At 41.2% G+C, this 18,787-nt stretch overlaps 1 protein-coding gene and 1 long non-coding RNA gene across 3 annotated transcripts; one reads left to right on the top strand and one right to left on the bottom strand.

Annotated features, from left to right (window-relative positions):
* Positions 1 to 76: 76 nt before the first annotated feature.
* On the top strand, positions 77 to 2,163 carry LOC136434019 (uncharacterized). The gene is made up of 2 exons (XR_010755690.1): positions 77 to 202; positions 539 to 2,163. It is a non-coding gene; the product is annotated as an uncharacterized lncRNA (long non-coding RNA).
* Positions 2,164 to 6,991: 4,828 nt separating this feature from the next.
* On the bottom strand, positions 6,992 to 17,908 carry LOC136434017 (prolyl hydroxylase EGLN3-like). Of its 2 annotated transcripts, none has more exons than XM_066426671.1 (6): positions 17,205 to 17,908; positions 16,257 to 16,401; positions 14,166 to 14,285; positions 10,734 to 10,870; positions 9,555 to 9,638; positions 6,992 to 8,001 (listed from the first exon to the last, which is right to left on the bottom strand). In XM_066426671.1, coding segments are annotated over exons 1-6 (1,140 nt in total). In that variant the 5' UTR covers positions 17,858 to 17,908; the 3' UTR covers positions 6,992 to 8,000. The 2 variants fall into 2 exon arrangements, with proteins under 2 accessions (XP_066282768.1, XP_066282767.1); XM_066426670.1 differs by having other exon boundaries at positions 6,992 to 7,999; positions 9,549 to 9,638; positions 17,205 to 17,907.
* Between the last annotated feature and the right edge of the window lie 879 nt (positions 17,909 to 18,787).

Raw genomic sequence — 18,787 nt, 5'->3', positions numbered from 1 at the left:
AACAAACATTACAAAGAGGGACTCGTAATAACATACGTCATCAAAACATTTTGCAATCATAAGATTACAGTTTGTCCCCTCTGTGCTTTGTCCTAATGACGATCTTCGTCTCTCCAGCAATGGCCAGCACTGGTGTGGTTGCAGCACTCCTGCTGATAGGGCTTGTTGCAGCAGTGGCTTTTATTGTAGTTTCCAAAAGAAAGTAAGTAATAAACAGTTTTTACTGATCTTTTCAAAAAGATATACATGCTTACAATAGTCCATTGTCCAAGTTAGATATTATCTATAAACAAATTGCAATAAAATTCAGGACCTAAAACTTTGTGGAAATGGAAACTTTTATTTTCTTATCCGGGGTCTTTTATCAGGTCAATCGGCAACTGCAAATGAGTGACAATAAAGATCACCAGATCAGATCTCAAATCAACATTTAAGGAGCATTTTTTTGACGTCCAACTTTGAGGTTTTAGGTTTCTCTTCAGTCTGTATAAGTAAAAGAATTACAAAGGAAATACCAAACTTTGTTGTCTTTGTATAGAGATGGTACTGCTCGAGCTTCGCAGGCAGTTGAAGACACTGCTAACAGCCGTAACCCAGGTCCTAGAACAGGCCCCACATTTGACAACCGGGTCTTTGATGAAGTTGGCAACAGCAACATGAATCGTCGTCGGTCCATATCAACTGGTGGTGATGATGACAGTGAGTACGCTATTCCTGACATAGGAGCGAATACCAATGTTGATGAAGGAGGCTACCAACCCCTGGACCCGAACACTCGAATTAACAGCGAATATCAGAAACTAACAAGAGGCGAAGCTGTTCCAAACAATGCGTTTGATGACACCTACTACACAGACACTAGAACGAACCGCGCGAGCGACAACGGCATTTACTGTGAAGTCATGGATGGTGGCAGTACCACACGCCGTGGTCAGTCTCATGGGACCAGCCAGCATGGAGCGTATGAGATGCCCGGTGTAGGCAGTGAGGAGGGAGCCTACTACATAGACTTTGGACCCACACACACTTGAGAAAGGAAACAACGAATACCAGGAATTTGCAAAGGCGCGAGTCTTCAACTTCAAGCCAATGAGTGTGACATAGAGCATAAAGGGTAACAATGAATATAATACAATGATTACTTTTTCATTTTTACTTTTTTTTTAGTTTAAGGTAGCACTATACATGTACTAGTATTCATATTATTGTTTATGTAATACAGTAAAAGCCTAACATGCTCTTTAGAACAACAAGATTACACTAATGCAAGCCTATATACACAACTGTCTTTTGCAAAGTGATAGTTACTAGTAACATCATCAGTCATGTGAAGAGAACTCCAAGACGAGATCTGACTTGCCAGGTTGAAGAAGAAACAAAGTACATCTCAAAAGCTTCCTAAAAGTAGTAAACTTTTTTGCTGCATGACTTGTTATCATTCAATATTTTGTCAAAACTAAATTATACACACATGCTATTGATCTGTTAACTGTACCCTTCTAATAGATATGCAAGAATTTTTAAGACAAATACAGGACAGCTACATAATGCTTAAGGAAAGATGTTACTACACATGTATATTCATTACCTTTCAGTTTGCATAGAGGGTTATGATTTCTTTGTATAAAATGAATTTCAATCTGTTTTTGTGAGTTGATGACAATCTATGTTAGTAGGTATAAGAGTTAATGGCTGCGTGTCTTTCCCAAAAGTGTATAAAGTGATTATCACTGTGGTTGGAAATTATGTATCTTTGCATTTTAACTTTGAAGTGTCTTTGCATTTAAGTATTTTACTTCCTATGTATGTTATTCTCTGTCTTTGCAATGATAACCTTGGTGTGCGTTCAGGGTTCTAACACTATACTAACAAATTAGATGGTGCCTGTATGATGTCAAATTCTAACATGGCAAATGATTATGTGACCTTGTGTGTGTGTGATTTAATAGCTACTAACCACTTCTACAACAAAGTGCTTTCCCTCCAGTCAGTCTAGTTACTTATTCACACAGAAGAGAAATGAACGTAGACAAAAACGCAATACCATCAGTATATCATTTATTCTCCTTCAAACTCTGTATACATTAACATTGAGGTTAATCAATTGAGCTTGCGATGAGCTAGAATGTTGTTACATGTCATTTTAGGGACACATGAAAAACACCCCAACATTTGCCTTGTGTCCTCCTTAACATTCCACAACACATACACAACTCTCCTTTCCAGACAATTCGATTTCTTACAAATGTTGGACTATTTTCAGTCCAATGCAAATCTATCTTCCTCCATCACCATTTATATCATCTTTTACACACATTTCTTAGGTACCTTTTGTTTCATTTGAATACATTTGGACGGTAAATGTATGTTTTACAATATACATTGTATTTATAATCATTGGATGGTGGAGTTTCCTTGAACACAACTAGGTAATTTTTACCTACCAATGTTTTGGTACTCTGTCTGCTACCTTTCGCAGGGTTATACTGAGTGTAGCAAGTTCTATGTTTTCATTGGAGCTTACAGTTATTCTAGCCCCAGGGAAGGTATTAGGCAGACTACTGAACTACTGGCAGGTAAAGCCCCTCTCTCACTGGACCCGCCGCATATTGGCAGCCTTGCTGCAACCGGGCTATTTGACAGAGCGCTCTGAATTTCATTGATAAAAAAACAAATCTTTCTACGCTTTGTGTGTTTTGTTGTCTTTTTAGTCATACTTTTTGCACGATATTCCCATTAGGCTGCACCAAGTAATTTTTATGGATGACGTCCTTTGGAGACCCTAAATCTAATGCGAGAGCGCGAAAAAAAAACAAGAAGGGCCGAAAAAAACAAGATGCCTACAATGTAGATTTGAAATATAATAGTCGACGACACATGTTAGGACACAAATTGAATGAGAGAACACAGTGTAACAACTAACAATTATTTTATTCATTATGAAACAGCAATAATTTGAATAAATCAGTTGAGGTTGAACAGCAGTTGTTGTCTTGTCCTGTTTCTTTCCATATCCCATTGATTTGCGGCACTGTTGTAACTCTTTGGTCATAGTTACAGGAAGCGGAATTTTTTGGGTTTTTTTCTGGGAACAGACCAAAATCAATGCGCGCGCGGACGTCATCCATAAAAATTACTTTGTGTAGCCTTACAAAGTCAAGGTAACACAAATCCAATTCAGGCCTCCACCCTGCCGTGGGTCGAGTGAGATAGGGGCTTCAGAGGGACTTTGTCGAGTACAAGAAAACTCCTTTGATGAACCAACCTGATGATTCATGAAACAATTTGTTTTGCTTGAAGCTAATCCGTAAGAACGTCATTTCACTGTCGACTACCAGAGGTGACTGGTACTTCATCTACCTTGTGTGATGGAGTGGTGCAATGCCACTCCTTGCTGCTAGGTGGCGATACAAAAGTTGCAGAGTTTGTCACACCCAGAAGAAAGCAGGCGACATGTTGCCGAAACTATGGCAGGTGAGAAGAGTCTGGTTGTGTTAGAAAGAAATTTACCTTGAAATGATTTAAACTAACTGGATGAAGCTATGAATGGAAATAAATTGCAGCATGATCTGTAACATTTTCAGTAGCAAATTTCTTTACTCTGTACACTTAGAAAATGGTTAGATATCTACATAAACTTTAATAGCATCTCCTACAGAGGAGAAGTATATTCCTCTTACAGGGATGCAACACGATGGCTAGGCCTTATCAAGTTCATTTCTCAAAAAACGCTTGCTTTGAGCTATCGTAAAGAATCTCCCTTTCAGGACTTAAAAACTACCTTAAGTACAAGTCGGCACCATATGCTTCATAAGGCCACACCAATTTAATTTCTCGGTTAACAGATTTTATTTTAAATCTAAGCACAAGGACATCATTTAAACAGAAAGCTGGGGTGAAAACTTGCACCTGACCCTGTTCACTCCCTGAAATTGTGTGCACCAAAGTATAAACTTTCCTCTGAGATTCTGTTTTCATGTTGATTTTCCAATCTAGCATTTTTTCAAAAATTCCATTAACCAAGAAATGGTGTGGCCTAATGGCAACTCCCTGAATGCTGCCAGATGACCAGGTCCTGGACATTTGATACCAGAACTATGTTGGAAAGCTGGGACTGTGGATTTTCCCTGCCTTAAATATGATCTTCATCATCATATTCAGACAGAAAATCTCGGGAACAACAGATCAAATTGCTGAAGGCAATCCTTGCAGTGCTGCACCCCCTTTTTTTCTTTTAAAACAACCAGGAGAAAAACATAGCAATCTTGTGTCTTTGTAACAGTAGCGAGGTAGACATTTTTTGTGTGCAATCACGTGTATTACATACATGTACATTTGTACTGTTAGCAAAATGGTACCATCTTCTTGCACATTTCTACTGCACTCAGACCCTCAACTATATGTACATGTACATGTCTACTACTGTACTACAATGTTGTAGTCTTGTAGTTATTTACCTTGTCATGTTTGTATTACATTTACACATGACTTGCCCTGGATCACTCAAAAACAGAGGACACTACGTTAATATGGCACAGAGAGCCTGCATTTCAGATACTGGTTGTTAGGGAACAACTCTAGTCTCTAGATTAGAGTCTCTATCGATTTACCATATACCTTAGAACAAACTAACTCTACTACTGTACAGACAAGTGTGCACATGGCATTAAATTTCACTGTAGACTTTTCATAGAAAATATTTTTTTTAAATCATGTAAAAAATCATGTATTGAGGATGCAGTTGAAAAGCTGACCATTTATGAAAGCAAGCCCCAAAATCGCTAGCTGCTGATGTGAATCTTTACCCTGCAATGTTAAGGCTATATCTAAAAATTGCATTTTTTATGTTTAGCCATAAGTATGGCTCAACATATTGTTTTCTCTCATGTTTCTTCTCCTGTCAAATCTTCAAATCGATTCATCTCTGTCATTTTTTGACCAAATGACCTGAAATTTGGTACAGAGGTAATGTAGGCAAAAACCAATGTACGTTCTTTTCCTTTTTTTGATATTGACCTTGAAAGTGATTTTATTGAGGTTTTTAGGCTATTTTTAGCATATCTTGGCCTCCTGCGCCCTTGTATTTCAACCGAATGACCTGAAATTTGCTGTATATGTGGCTTGAACAAATATTTAAAGGACTACATTCCCATTTTTGGCATACATATATTCAAAACGATTTATTTTGGGCATTCTTGACAATATTTGCCACTTCTGTCACTTTCAATACTACATATGACCTACAGGTCATTGACCCCGAGTGCCTTGCACCTGGCCAAGCTTGAAGTTTGCTTACGAGGAGGAAAGACCGGACATAAACATTTAACGTGATTATCGGGAAAACACCATGTTCCCTTAAACTCAGTGGTTAAATTGCAGTTTAGGAAATTTTATAACAGAAAACAAGTTAAATCAATGATTTTGTGAATGTTTATTCTAGCATTAGTTATTCCAGATATTTTCAAACTCCAAATTCTTCAACACAACACGGGAGATCGTTTCTCCTCAGACTGGCGCGACACTCCTGTCAAAATTGATTGATGATCTCTCTCTGCCGCCGACTTCATACATGATCAAAGGCGGGTGGTAGGCGGTGCCTTCCTACATGTCCTACGTACGGGCGTATGGATCGTAGAATTCGGCAAAAAAGGAATGATTAGGCCAGTAGAGTCAGTCCCCGGTAAGGTCAATGATTCGCCCCTTTGCGCTAGCTTGTAACGTTAAATAAATGTACCCTCTGGTGGCCAAACTTCACTGACAAACTTTCTCCCTATTATCATCATGAGCTTGCGTTAGTCTGGTACTAGTGACTATTATGTGCCGGGAATGTTTATCTATCGCACGCCTTGGAAGGAAGTTCAACCATGATAAATGGTCGGCCGTTGCGAAAATTTGGAATCCCATGCTGTTGATTTTTGTGATTGAATCTGTAAGAAAATATATTTTCATGTCGTTCATGTTTTTGGGACGGACGCCGGGACGGGGTGAATTTTTTCTATCATTTTCGTCCCGTTAGTAATGCAAATCGAATCGTGTTGCACAAGAGGCAAAACACTAAAAACGTGGGTCTTGTGGAGTGTTTTGGAGCGGGAAAATGCCGGATATTAGCGGTGCCGAACAGTGTACATCGTCGCGCGCGGGTGACGCTCCGTCAAAACAAATCCGCTGGTGGTCTAGCGCGGCCACCGAAAATAGGCAGAAACACACAGGAGGACTTAGCACCTTCGTTTATGAGGGCAATTGTGAAAATCTTTTGTTACAAATTGTTCGAACATTGAAACATTTGGATAGATGGTTTGAAACTGTTCTAAATAAAGAGATTTTTGTGTAGTTACGTTCGAAATGTTTCCAACGTATGTGAAATGAGTTCAAACATGTTATAAGTTTCAATTCTAATTGTTTGAACACTTTAGAACTGTTGTGACTTAGACATTCTTTTAATCAAAATAGTTCAAACATATTACAAATATTATATTAAAACCCTCTCGGTGACTTTGAATTGACCCAAATATGTTGTTTTTGGTCATTTCCTTCGTCTCCTGTCAAACCTTCATATGTATACTATGGAAAACTTCATTCTTCCCTGGGGCTGATCTTTTTTAATTCAATTTTGAACTGGGTTGATTATGCGCAAGAGTGTAATTTTCAGCGGATATTTTTCGACTGGTTTACATGGAAATGGCACGGAATATCCCATTCTTGCAAGGGGAGGATTCTTTAATTATTTCTTTCAATTTTGAGCTGGAATGATTATGAAAAAGTCCATTCTTTAGCAGAAGTGTTAATCAATTAGTGGATATGGTTGTGGACTGGTCCATATTGTGTTGAGGTGCTACTGGAAGACTCAGTTTTGGACTGGGGTGATTCATTTTTTTAGTGCAAGTATTTTAGAATGGTCCATTGTTATTTGGGGAGAGTCCATTTTTTGCATGGCGAGGAGTATGGCTAAACATGCTGTATTTGCTCGCAAATGTTGCCTTTCTAGTTTTAAATTCTATTTTGAGCCCCGTCAGAGTGTAATTTTGATAGCTGGTATTAGCACACCGGCAGTGAGAATGTAACTTTCATCCGGAACTGGTTCAGTTTCTGTATTTGTACAGCCCTTCGGCATAACACACCAGCTTTGCAGGCACACAGCACGACAGCAGCTGGTTATATCACACCGAGTGGCCTGTCACACCTAACCCTTGCACGTGGCGATACTCCAACCCATGGGGTGACATAAGGGCATATTTCAAGTCCTGAAATGGAGTGGAAACTTTGATACTGGTTTCTTTTTTAATTTCGGACAATCCTACCCACATTACAGCTGATAAAATGTTGATAATGCTCAATATCATAACTATTTACCATGCTAAGATAAACAATCCAAAATAATACACCAGTCCTTATGGAAGACAATAACACACCTGTTATGTTTCCATAGTTACCAGTGACCACACCCCTCCTTGCTGCAGTTCATCACCATGGTGATAATTTGACAGGGCAGAGTTGCACAACCAATCACAGGCCTTGTTACAAAGATAACTGCCCAATGGCATGACACCTTACAAACTGCCAAAGGGAAGGTCCTCAGAGCTAACATTTCTTGAAGGAATATTAAATTTCGGATTGATAAATTAGGCGAAAGTGAAACAAGAAATAGTTTTTTTTAATGAAATTCTTTGGTTTGTTTTAATATTTTTGCCTGATGGTTTGAAAGTCATCATAGTTCATTAACAGCACTCTAGCACATTTCTTATACCTGCAACTTTAAAGTTTAACTTTAAGGAAAGTGCATGAGGCAGAGAGGCCAGTGGTGGTTACCTACAGGAGTAAATATCATCACCTCTTGAACTCAATCATCTGGAGCACTGTTGACTAATTAACATCTTCCTAACGAGTACAAGGATTCTACTATTATCTTAAGGTGCAATGTAAGCCTGTCATGCCGTTTGCCGAGAGAGTTTGACAGCGATGCCCCCTAGCTGTCGCCACAGGAACTGCCTCCAATGAAGAGCTATACGTGTGACGAAAACAGACAACAGTGTCAGGACTCCACCCTGTACAAGCTTCAGCATCGTCATGACAACAACTAAGACTGTCCACCATCTAATATTACAAATAGTTCACTTGTCATGTATTCACAGGTTGCCATACATTGCACCTGTTACAATCTATTTTATCCTGCTGCATGTCAGTGAATTGTAGCTCAAGAGTGCATAGTGTTCTCTCCTGTATTTTAGCTTCACGCATTTAGCCCCAGGTGGGCATGATTATGCATAAAACCATTGTCATTATCACCTATCAGCCAGCTTTCTGACATTCTTCTGCATCACAGTTTTTAGACCTTCGGACACTTGATGCTGGTTATCTTAGAGAACGTCTTAAGATTTATTGACAGTCGAAAATGCTTGAGCTACACTTCACTGAAATACAAACGGGAGACTAATATATGTATGGATGCAAATACTGCATGTCACACGACGACACTCTACATAGAGTGCTCTATGCAAATCCAGAAAATAAAAGCAAGCAAGTCAAGAAGAGCTGGGATGGCATAAAGCACCGCAGGGAGAAGAAAAAAGAGATGCTTGTTCCACTTTAACCTTCCTCCTGCTGCCTGACCTCATAGTCAATACAGATTTCCAACCAAAAGGCTACACCAGCAGAGAGAGGGTTAAACACTGTTAGAACCCAAACACTGATGGAAAAATGAAAGCAAAAGGATTGGCAGCTAGTATTTGTAGAGGCTACATGCATGTAGAAACAAGAGTGTAAGACTGTAACACAGGGATGAAGGGGACAAGCCGCTGTTACGTACTACCTTGTAAAAACTGCACAGTGAAAGCAAGAGAACTGAGAGCCAGTTTTTGGAGGGTCTATATTCGTGTAGAAAGCTGTAACATAAGGGTAAAGGAGGCAAGCCACTACTACTAAGTACTACGTAAAGTACATATAGTCAAAGCAAGAGAATTGCAAGCAGTTTTTGAAGGGCAGCTATATACATGTATGCAGCGAGTAGGCAAAATAAGAGCAACAAGACAAAGCAGGCAAGCCAGCACTTCACACAGTTACTTACATATACAGTTTGCTTCAACACTAGAAAATTACATGTGCAGCACATGAAGGACCACAGCAGCAAAAGCACAGTACACAACAACATGCATAGCAAGCATTGCTTCCAGCGCAGCTCTCACAGTTACAGTTCGCTTCTACACTAGAAAATTACATGTGCAGTACCAGGCTTTCACATGCAGGACCACAAGAGCAGCAGCCAGAGCACAGCACACAACAACACGCACAGCAAGCATTGCTTCCAGCTAATTCAACAGAACACTGAACTGAGAATGGCGCAGTTACCATTGAATAACAAAACAATGCAGGGCTCTAAATTAAGTTTTAGGAATAGGTGCTAAAAATATAGGTGTACAGAAAGAATTTTGGGTGCGTAAAGGTGCATATATACCTAGTATTTAGAGCCTTGCAATGCCTTTAAATGAATCCTTGTGCATTGAATGATTCCCCTCCACTAGTGCTGCAATAAACATCAAATGTACAACACTTACCCATCTCAGGAGTTGCCTATAGAGTCGCGACTTCTCTCCATTGCTCGAGCTCGCTCCTCAGCATCAAAGTACCAGACCGTTATGGCATATCTACATAAAATACAACATATAACATGAAACATTATCATATGTTAAAGTACCAGACCGTTATGGCATATCTACATAAAAATAAATATTGAATAGATCATTAGATTTTGGGCCCCCTGGTGGGTTTCCTTTCTACTGCATGTAGAACTTTCGGTCTTGGTATTTTGCAAAGTTCTGGAGAACAGTGTGCTGTAGGTAATCATGATCATATATCAAAAATTCTGCACATAAAGTTAGAATAAATCAAATTTCTTCCTTCCTTCCTTCCTTCCTTCCTTCCTTCCTTCCTTCCTTCCTTCCTTCCTTCCTTCCTTCCTTCCTTCCTTCCTTCCTTCCTTCCTTCCTTCCTTCCTTCCTTCCTTCCTTCCTTCCTTCCTTCCTTCAAGAACTCACTGCATATTGCAAGTTTTTCACCCTGACGCCTTTAGGCCAGCGGCCTGTAACTAGTGTAAGTTGTCAGCCTCATTATGAAAGCTCTCAATACTGCTATATCCTCTTAACTGCTTGGAAGTTTGGTTCCTCTTTTCCAGAAACTGTATCTCTCTCTTTGTCTGCCTGGTGGTCTTTTCTTTTTAGGTGTCCAGTTAAAGATTTTTTGCTCATCTCTGTCCTCTGGTATTCTGTGCTAGTGTCCGAACCACCTCAGTTGATTTCTTTCAACTAATGCCAGTATGGGCTCAACTGGCATTGCAGGTAGCATGGAAGAAAGTACTTCGAGTCCTGGTGACACAATACAAACTAGGGGGCCCAAACCCACACCACTTCTTCATTACATCACAAGCTATCTGCAACCAAAAAATCAAGACCATAGCACATCCAGGTCAAGAGATACAAAAATGAAATTTCTGCTGCAGTACCAAGGTCACCCAATACCAGGGGGCCCAAAATCGACCTTGAATTTCAGCTTCACAACACCCGCCCACATACCAAATATCATCGTAATCTATCAAGAGGTTCTTGAGTTATGCTGACTACAGTAGTCCGGAAACACAAACAGACAGACACACACACAGACACACCCAAAACTATATCTCCATTTTTCACGGAGATAAAAACAATTTAACAAATGATACAAACATGAATAAATGAGAGACTGACCGTGTGGCGAAGGCCTCCTGCACCTCATGGGGGTTCCGTCTGTCGGACCAGAAGAACAGGAGTCTGTTGAACCTGGGCTCAATGTCTGCCACCTCGTCTCGACCTTGGGGAAATATCCGCAACAACCCTCCGTTTTTCTGAAGACACAGATCAAGGGACGTTGTTAAACATTGCTGTGGCTTAGGCCACCATCAATTCATTGTCATGCTTCATTCAAGTACACAGAGTAGGGCTCGAAATACTGGGTGCAAATTGGAGCGGTGCACCTAATTTTTGACAATGGGTGCACCAGTGCACCTAGATATTTTTGAAGGCTATCAGGTAAAGGTACTATTATACACTTACACTTGTATACAGAATATTCTTGAAATGTTTGTATCAGAAAAAGCATTATTACCTTTTGTTGTACTTTATTTGATGTTACAGTATTACTTATTTGAAATTTTGAAGTTAGCTATAGGATTACAGATTAAAGTTCTTGAGAGCGTTTAACTTAAATATCTTTTGCTGGCATTCAACTTTATTTGATGTGGTGCACCCAAAATTCTTTCTGTGCACCTAAATGTTTTGGTTGGGTGCACCAGTGGACCTATTTCCAAAAATCAATTTCGAGCCCTGCAGAGCTATATTGTTAACATCGTTGTTAACCTTATAGTGCCTAGTGGCACATATGGAAGGACACTGGGAATATGGAAAATCAAATCAACGTTGCTGCTGAATCATTTCTCAAGTCTTCTGCGTTGGTGTCTGACTCACTGTGACGAGTCAAACTGAATGATTTTCTGTCATTTTGCCATTTGTAGAAATGTAAAAATTTATTTCAGACTTTGGTGTCATTACCATAGATGAAAGCTATAACAAAACTAAAGATATCTTAAGAAAATGAAGGGATGCATGCTACGTTACTTGACATGTGAAACGTTAACTTTTGTACATTTGTTGAGAACACAAATAAATCACTCTCTGCAGTCACTGATCGAGGAATTGAGTGATTGACAGTAAACATACTGTTTCACTGCTTGAAATTTGTACCTACCAGCTGTACGTGCAACCAGAGTTTGTTTAACGTCAGAGGATGGGGTGAGAGAGTCGAACAACTACTAAACACCACATAAGCAGACAAGTTTTTCCTTACATTTGTATGTCGCTATATTGTTTTATGTCAGAACTTCTGAATGTATTCGAGTAGAACCTATTCATGTTTTGCGTATTTGCATGGAATCTAGAAAGACTAAGGGTATCTTTACTAGGGGAATGTTTAATGTATATATGAATGTGTATATGAATGTGTACATGAATTTGTCAATTGTGCAATTCAGCCATAGCATGGCTGCTAAGAAATTTGAAAGTGAATAAACAGTAAACTTTATGCATACCACTAAATTAAGTTGTATCAACAGTATCTCCTAACTCAAAAGAAAAGTTACCTTTAGCTAGCACCTTTTGCTCTAGCTTTTGTAATAAAAGGCTGTAACAATACCCAAAGATACTGATAAGCCTTAAAGGGACTCTGTACTTCACAACTTCACAAATTTGAAATTATAGAACTACTACTAGTAGATGTCAAGGGCACGGCTGTCAGACAAGTACGCATGCTTTGTTAACTCCAAAGTCCAAATCCTAAATGGAACACTTCTAGACAGAACAGTGTCACACCACGTTGTGACTTATACATTGCTCCCCATGTTGACAGCCATATATAGCTTCACACCAAAGATGTTGAGGGCCATATACTGCATTTAAGTCTGCATGTTTTTAACATCGTGACAGAAAATGGAATGTTTGTGGTGGTTTTCAATTCGCGCTGGAGACAGAAGTAGACAATGGGGTAGGAGGGCCTACAAATTTCGCAGTGGTTTAAAGTTTGTGGCGAAGAGCTTACCGTGAAAACCGCGGACATAAAACCACCGTGAACATTTCTGTATTTACAGTATATGACCTGAGCTGGAGGGGAACAGTTTCAGTTCAACTTCAGTCTGTTTGTTTTAAGGAGTGTTTACGCCCAGGTCATGTCAGTTCAACTACCCAATAGCACGTCCTCACGCAAGGCCACAAATTCTCATGTGGCAGGTTTAGATCAATTAATTATCTCTTGACAACTTGTTTACCGCCAAGTTTTTTTCCAGTCAAAAATGCATGAAGTACATTGCAGTTAACACTATATTATATATTAACTTATTACGTGCAGGGGTATTTTCAATAACAAGTTGTGCCAAGGTAGCCTACAAGCAAAATCTTCCACCTCAAAATGATGTTTTGCTTTCTTCTTTATTTTTACATGGTACAGGACAGTGAAGGAATTGTAAATTGTGACAGATGAGTTCTTGGCTCCAAGCCACAGTTGAAACTGAACAAACAAATTCTTAAATCATGAATGTTTTCCTCTTGGTTTTCAACAGTCCAGAAAAAGAATGTGTGAATCATGGCCATGGCCCCCATTTCACTTGTGAACAATTTGCTGTTTCTGGGTGTTTTTTTTAACTTTAGAGTCCATCACATGCTTAGCCACCCACTTCTAAGCGTGAGAGTGAGGTCATACCCTGCCTGTACTGTATGTCCACAAGAAATACTAATTAATATGGACATATAGCCCTCCTTTCTTGTCTTCGTCAGCTATTGGAATTTTTGGATTTGGTTAGTAAAATCATTCTTTATTTGGAAAGAAAGTAGGTCACACAAAGCTCAGGTCACGATGGTCGTGTGATGACCAAATGTGTAGGGACGGACAAATTACAAATACGATTTACAGTTAAAATCCGAATACACTTATAGAAGTGTTTATTACATGCTTACTCACCCATCTCTGATAACAGGCCCTACTCAGACCCTGTGTCCATAAAAGCATTCAGCCTTCCACCCTTATCTATCTATATCAGCTCTTATAATTGGCTATACTTATAAGTTATAGACTGAAGTGCTCATTACATGCTGAGTCACCCACTTCTATTCTAATAACAGGCCCTCTTATTCACACCCTGCCTGCGCTGTGTGTCCTTAAAAGCATCACGCCTCCCACCCTTATCTATATCAGCTCTGGGATTTGGCTATAGAAGTGACCTCATACTAGTCATAGACCCTGTATTCATCACATGCTGAGTCACCCAGAAGATTCCAGACATTCCCTGTTAGTGTTACATCCCTTCATTTGTTACAATTTGTAACGATATGTTCATGTACTTTCCTAGTTTCTTTATTTATTATGTGACATACATGGATATGTCATGTTGATCTTCCCATATCATATATCGATATCTACTAGCATGTAATGTTTTTGCATGTACACACACACACACACACACACACACACACACACACACACACACACACACACACACACACACACACAAACGCCCAAACACATATGCAAGCCAGAAACATTATTTCACTCCCTCAGTAAAAAGGACAAAGCCCCTGAAGCAAGTTAACACTTACCTGTACATCCCAGTTCTTGTTGAGGTAATATATACAGGTGACACAGCGACCGTCTCCATTTGGGTTGTCGACGTGTCTGATGTAGCGTGAGCCCCCTCCGGGATAGCAGGCGACCATAGCCTGTAGGAATCAGGACAACATGTTCACAATCAAAAATAGGAAGGAACAATTCAACATACACAGTTTTCTTATGTACACATCTTTTCTCTACCAACATTTAGGTTGTATACTCTCCAAGCAGAGGTCTGGGACAGGCTAGCTTTTGACAAGTTTTTAGGTGTTTTTGGCGGGCTTTCCATTTTATCCCGTTTTTTTTATGTCGCCAAACCATGCATGTTTGGCTTGGCTACATCAAGAGAACGAGACAAAATAGAAAGCCTGACAAAAATGCCTAAAAATACCTCAAAAACCAGCCAGAGCCAAACGTCTGCTTGGAGAGTAGTATTCCTAAGGAAACCGTCAGTAGGGAAAAGAGAATCAAGGTTGTGTACATAAGAAAAATATGTTGAAGTGATTTACCGACCTGATGAAACTATTTACGGAGGTAGGGAAGAATAAATATGAAACCCAATTCTTTTTGGTTGCAAGGTCAAACTATAGGTAAGTCCAAATTCCTTCCTATTGGAAGTCAAAGTCCAGAATTTCTTTCATTTTGATGAAACCAACAGTGTCCAACACAGGGGTACTGTCATTGTGATTGAAAGGAACAACATCGTATAGAAATAGACAGATGTCAACACAAAAATGCAGAAATCTGATGGCATTTGTTGGTACAGTGAGTGTGGCACTTGCCTTTTACTGCCATGCAGTTGTGTAGTTGTGGCTTTTTGTTGTTCTTGTCTTTTTCTAGGTTGGCATAAGCTACACTGTACTTACACTTACGGGTTGGGATGCCTAGCAAGCTTGTTTGTGTTCTACAGGGCAAAGGAAAAGCCAAGGCCACCTGCAAATAGAGCTGACTATCAAATTTTCTTAAAGGTCAAACCAATTTCTCTCCTTGACTCTCGCATATGGCAAGGGTACAAGATCTTCACTTCCTATTAAGTGAAACCAAGGGTAAAACCATGTTACTGACTGTCAATATGTAGTATTAAGTAGAGTGGATTCATTCCTCAAGCTAACACAGTGTAGCGTCTAGCGTGTCTGTGCCCTTGCATCGGCTGTCTCTTGCACTGGCGTACGTAAAGGCTCTGATATTGGCTTGATGTCAATATGCAGTAACATGTAACCTAAATACAAACTTGTGGGGACAGGGGGGTGGATCATACAATGTGGATTAGACAGGGGGTTGGGTCGCTCAAATCTGGGTTGGACAGGGGGGTTGGGTCAAACAAGTCTGGATTGGAGATGGGGCCTGGGTCGCTCAAATCTGGATAGGACGGGGGGGTTGGGTCAACCAAGTCTAGATTGGACAGGGGGTTGGGTCAAACAAATCTAGATTGGACAGGGGGTTGGGTCAAACAAATCTGGACTGGACAGGGGGTTGGGTCAAACAAGTCTGGATTGGACAGGGGGGTTGTGTCAAACAAGTCTGGATTGGACAGGGGGTTGGGTCAAACAAATCTGGATTGGACAGGGGGTTGGGTCAAACAAGTCTGGATTGGACAGGGGGGTTGGTAAAACAAATCTGGACTGGACAGGGGGGTTGGGTCAAACAAGTCTGGATTGGACAGGGGAGTTGTGTCAAACAAGTCTGGATTGGACAGGGGGTTGGGTCAAACAAATCTGGATTGGACAGGGGGTTGGGTCAAACAAGTCTGGATTGGACAGGGGGGTTGTGTCAAACAAGTCTGGATTGGACAGGGGGTTGGGTCAAACAAATCTGGATTGGACAGGGGGTTGGGTCAAACAAGTCTGGATTGGACAGGGGGGTTGGTAAAACAAATCTGGACTGGACAGGGGGGTTGGGTCAAACAAGTCTGGATTGGACAGGGGAGTTGTGTCAAACAAGTCTGGACTGGACAGGGGCTTGGGTCAAACAAGTCTGGATTGGACAGAGGGGTTGTGTCAACCAAGTCTGGATTGGAGATGGGGGTTGGTTCAAACAAATCTGTATTGGGGGAAAATCCTAATAAATCAATGAACTCTTACCTTAGTTCTGCCGTTAATCTTGCACTTGCCCAGCTTGCTGTTGCACTTCATGATGATGGTGTCCATGCGGGAGACCAGATGGCCGATGCGCCGACAGTTCGCCTCCTTCCCCTCCACCCAGGTGATGATGTCGCCGCGGATGTTCCTTTTTTTTTTCAAATCAAAGAACTTTATCAGCATTTATAGGCATCTACATAAACTGTCTGTTGATTTTTTACAGGGTAACGAGGGTACAATACATAAAACTTTCACGAAATGGGTTAACGTTTTTTAAGTATTTGAGGTATAGGATGGTGTTAAGTTTTTAACATTGTATGATGCGGATTGACAGTCATTGGCCCAAAACGTAACAATAGACCAATCACAAAGCCTGTTCGATTCTTAACACCTCTGTCAAAGTCAGCACTTGACGGACAAAAAAGGCTGACTTTGGTTTAGCTTTAGGGGCTCTGAAACCCTTGCATAGGTAGACCACTATATCAAGGAAAAGCATACAATGTAGCAGCCACCAAGGATTATCCTCCTACTGGCTCCTGGTTGCAGAGAGTCTCTGCAATTCAGGTAAAATGATGTTCGACAGGACAGGTCTATTGTTCAAACAAATTTTAGAATCACAACAACATGAATTCAGAAAGTAGTGTGCATCGTTGAAAATACATGCATCTAAGAATACGCTGTCGTTAAAAAGACGTTTAATAAGAGTCCAGTCTTCGGTAGGATGTACATCCATTTTAGACCACTCCTTTTCAAGAGATGTTCGACTTATTTCCTAAGCTTCAAGTTCCGTGCCAGGCTGGAGCCCTGCCCGCCTTAGTCCGGGACCTCAATTACCTCCCCCCCCCCCTACTTTGCCCCTGAAGGAGCTATTTGGGGGTTAACGAATGTAGATGTAGCTGCAGCTGTAAAGAGATCTGTTGTGGATCAGTGTCGCTTAATTTCCAGCCTCACCTGGCCGTGTCGGCGGCCGCCTGGTTGACCAGCTGCCCGTCGCTGAACACTCCCTCCTGCCGGAGCCCCTTCACCTCCTCCAGGATGGACTCCCCGATCGGCTCCTCCAGGAAGTTGTCCACGACGCAGATGCCGTCCGTGTTGAGCCGCCGCACGATGTACTCCGCCATGTCCTTGTCTCTCTTCGCGTCCAGCACGGTTCTGCTGGCGGGGGCGTCCTCCGCCGTCCGCGACGCGTCCCGGTTGTTCTCAACGTCCTCGGGCAACATGTCGGAAAAGCTTCGGAAACTGGTGAAGTCCGGCGATACCGAAGAGAGACCCGTGTCGTTCTGTTTCACTGTCTTCTGTGGCTGTGACTTTGACTGTGAGTCCGCTTCAGTTTTAGAGTCACACGTGTTGTTGCTAATTACGTTGCCTTCCGTAGCTGGAGTCACTCTGGGTTGTTGGCTCGCCGTGGGGTCACGGTCGTCCTTCTTGGATTTGGACTTGCAGATACGCTTGTGCTTCTTCCAGTGCGTTCTCTGGTGCTCCTTGCTGCAGTAGTAGGCGGTCCGGCAGCCTCCGCACCTTAACAGGTTCTGCATGGCCCCGCAGAGTTCACAGCCATCGCACAAGTTCTGCTCGTCACGTAGATCTCCGGGGGAGGCCGCCATGTTGTCGTGACGTCACGCGTGTTTACAACGCCACCGCGCCTGCGCCGGGAAACAAACGCACGTGGCCGACGTGCCAGAAACCATGTCAAACATTTCAGACTTAACTGCCACTTCGTGCAGCGACTGCAGATCTATTTCATTTTGCATACACAAGCTTTTACGAGAGAGACTGATACAAGGTGGCAACAAAGCGACAACGAAATTTTGATAGAGGATGAGCCAAAAATAGTTTCTCAATAGAGGATGGTAAGTAGGTACTTAATGAAAGGATATAGTTACTTAATAGAGGATGGTATCAAGGCTGAACTATCTTCAAAGAATACATGTAACGTTAACTTAAGAGTTACAGTTTGCATGTAAGACTGAAATATTTAGTTACACCAGACCATTGTTGCCAGTCGCTATGTTTAGTGCGTTCAAGGACATTGGTGCGTTTGACCCGAAAGGAATACGTGCCAACGGTTCACGTGATACCAAAACAATCCGTTATTGATTTACACCTGAAACGTGCGGCATGGGATGGCTAGACAAACATATTCTCCAAGCAGAGGTTTCGGTCGAGAGGGGTAGGAGTGTCAGGGATTTTTACGTCTCTCTCTACCCCACTCGACCGAAACCTCTGCTTGGGGAATAAGAGAAAGGCCCCAAAGCTCAGCGATACTTCGTACATTTATATAGTAGTGTAAGTGATAGGTTAAACTCGACATGTCGAATTATTCATATACTTGTACGTAGGGTAATCATTTTGTATCCCATTGTTTGGTTGTTTGCATGTATAGCTGTAGAAGACCTTACGAAAGTCGCTGTACCGTTTTGTTGTGTCAATAAAGATCGTATAACGTTACATAATAGCCGGATATTCAGGTGTGAACTACTCGCCAAGCAGAGGAGTGGTTCCGGCAGGTTTTTTTTACGTGTTTTTAGGCGTTT

The sequence above is a fragment of the Branchiostoma lanceolatum genome, chromosome 4 (genome assembly GCF_035083965.1).
Source record: "Branchiostoma lanceolatum isolate klBraLanc5 chromosome 4, klBraLanc5.hap2, whole genome shotgun sequence".
NCBI lineage: Eukaryota > Metazoa > Chordata > Leptocardii > Amphioxiformes > Branchiostomatidae > Branchiostoma > Branchiostoma lanceolatum.
This window is presented reverse-complemented; position numbering and strand designations above follow the sequence as displayed.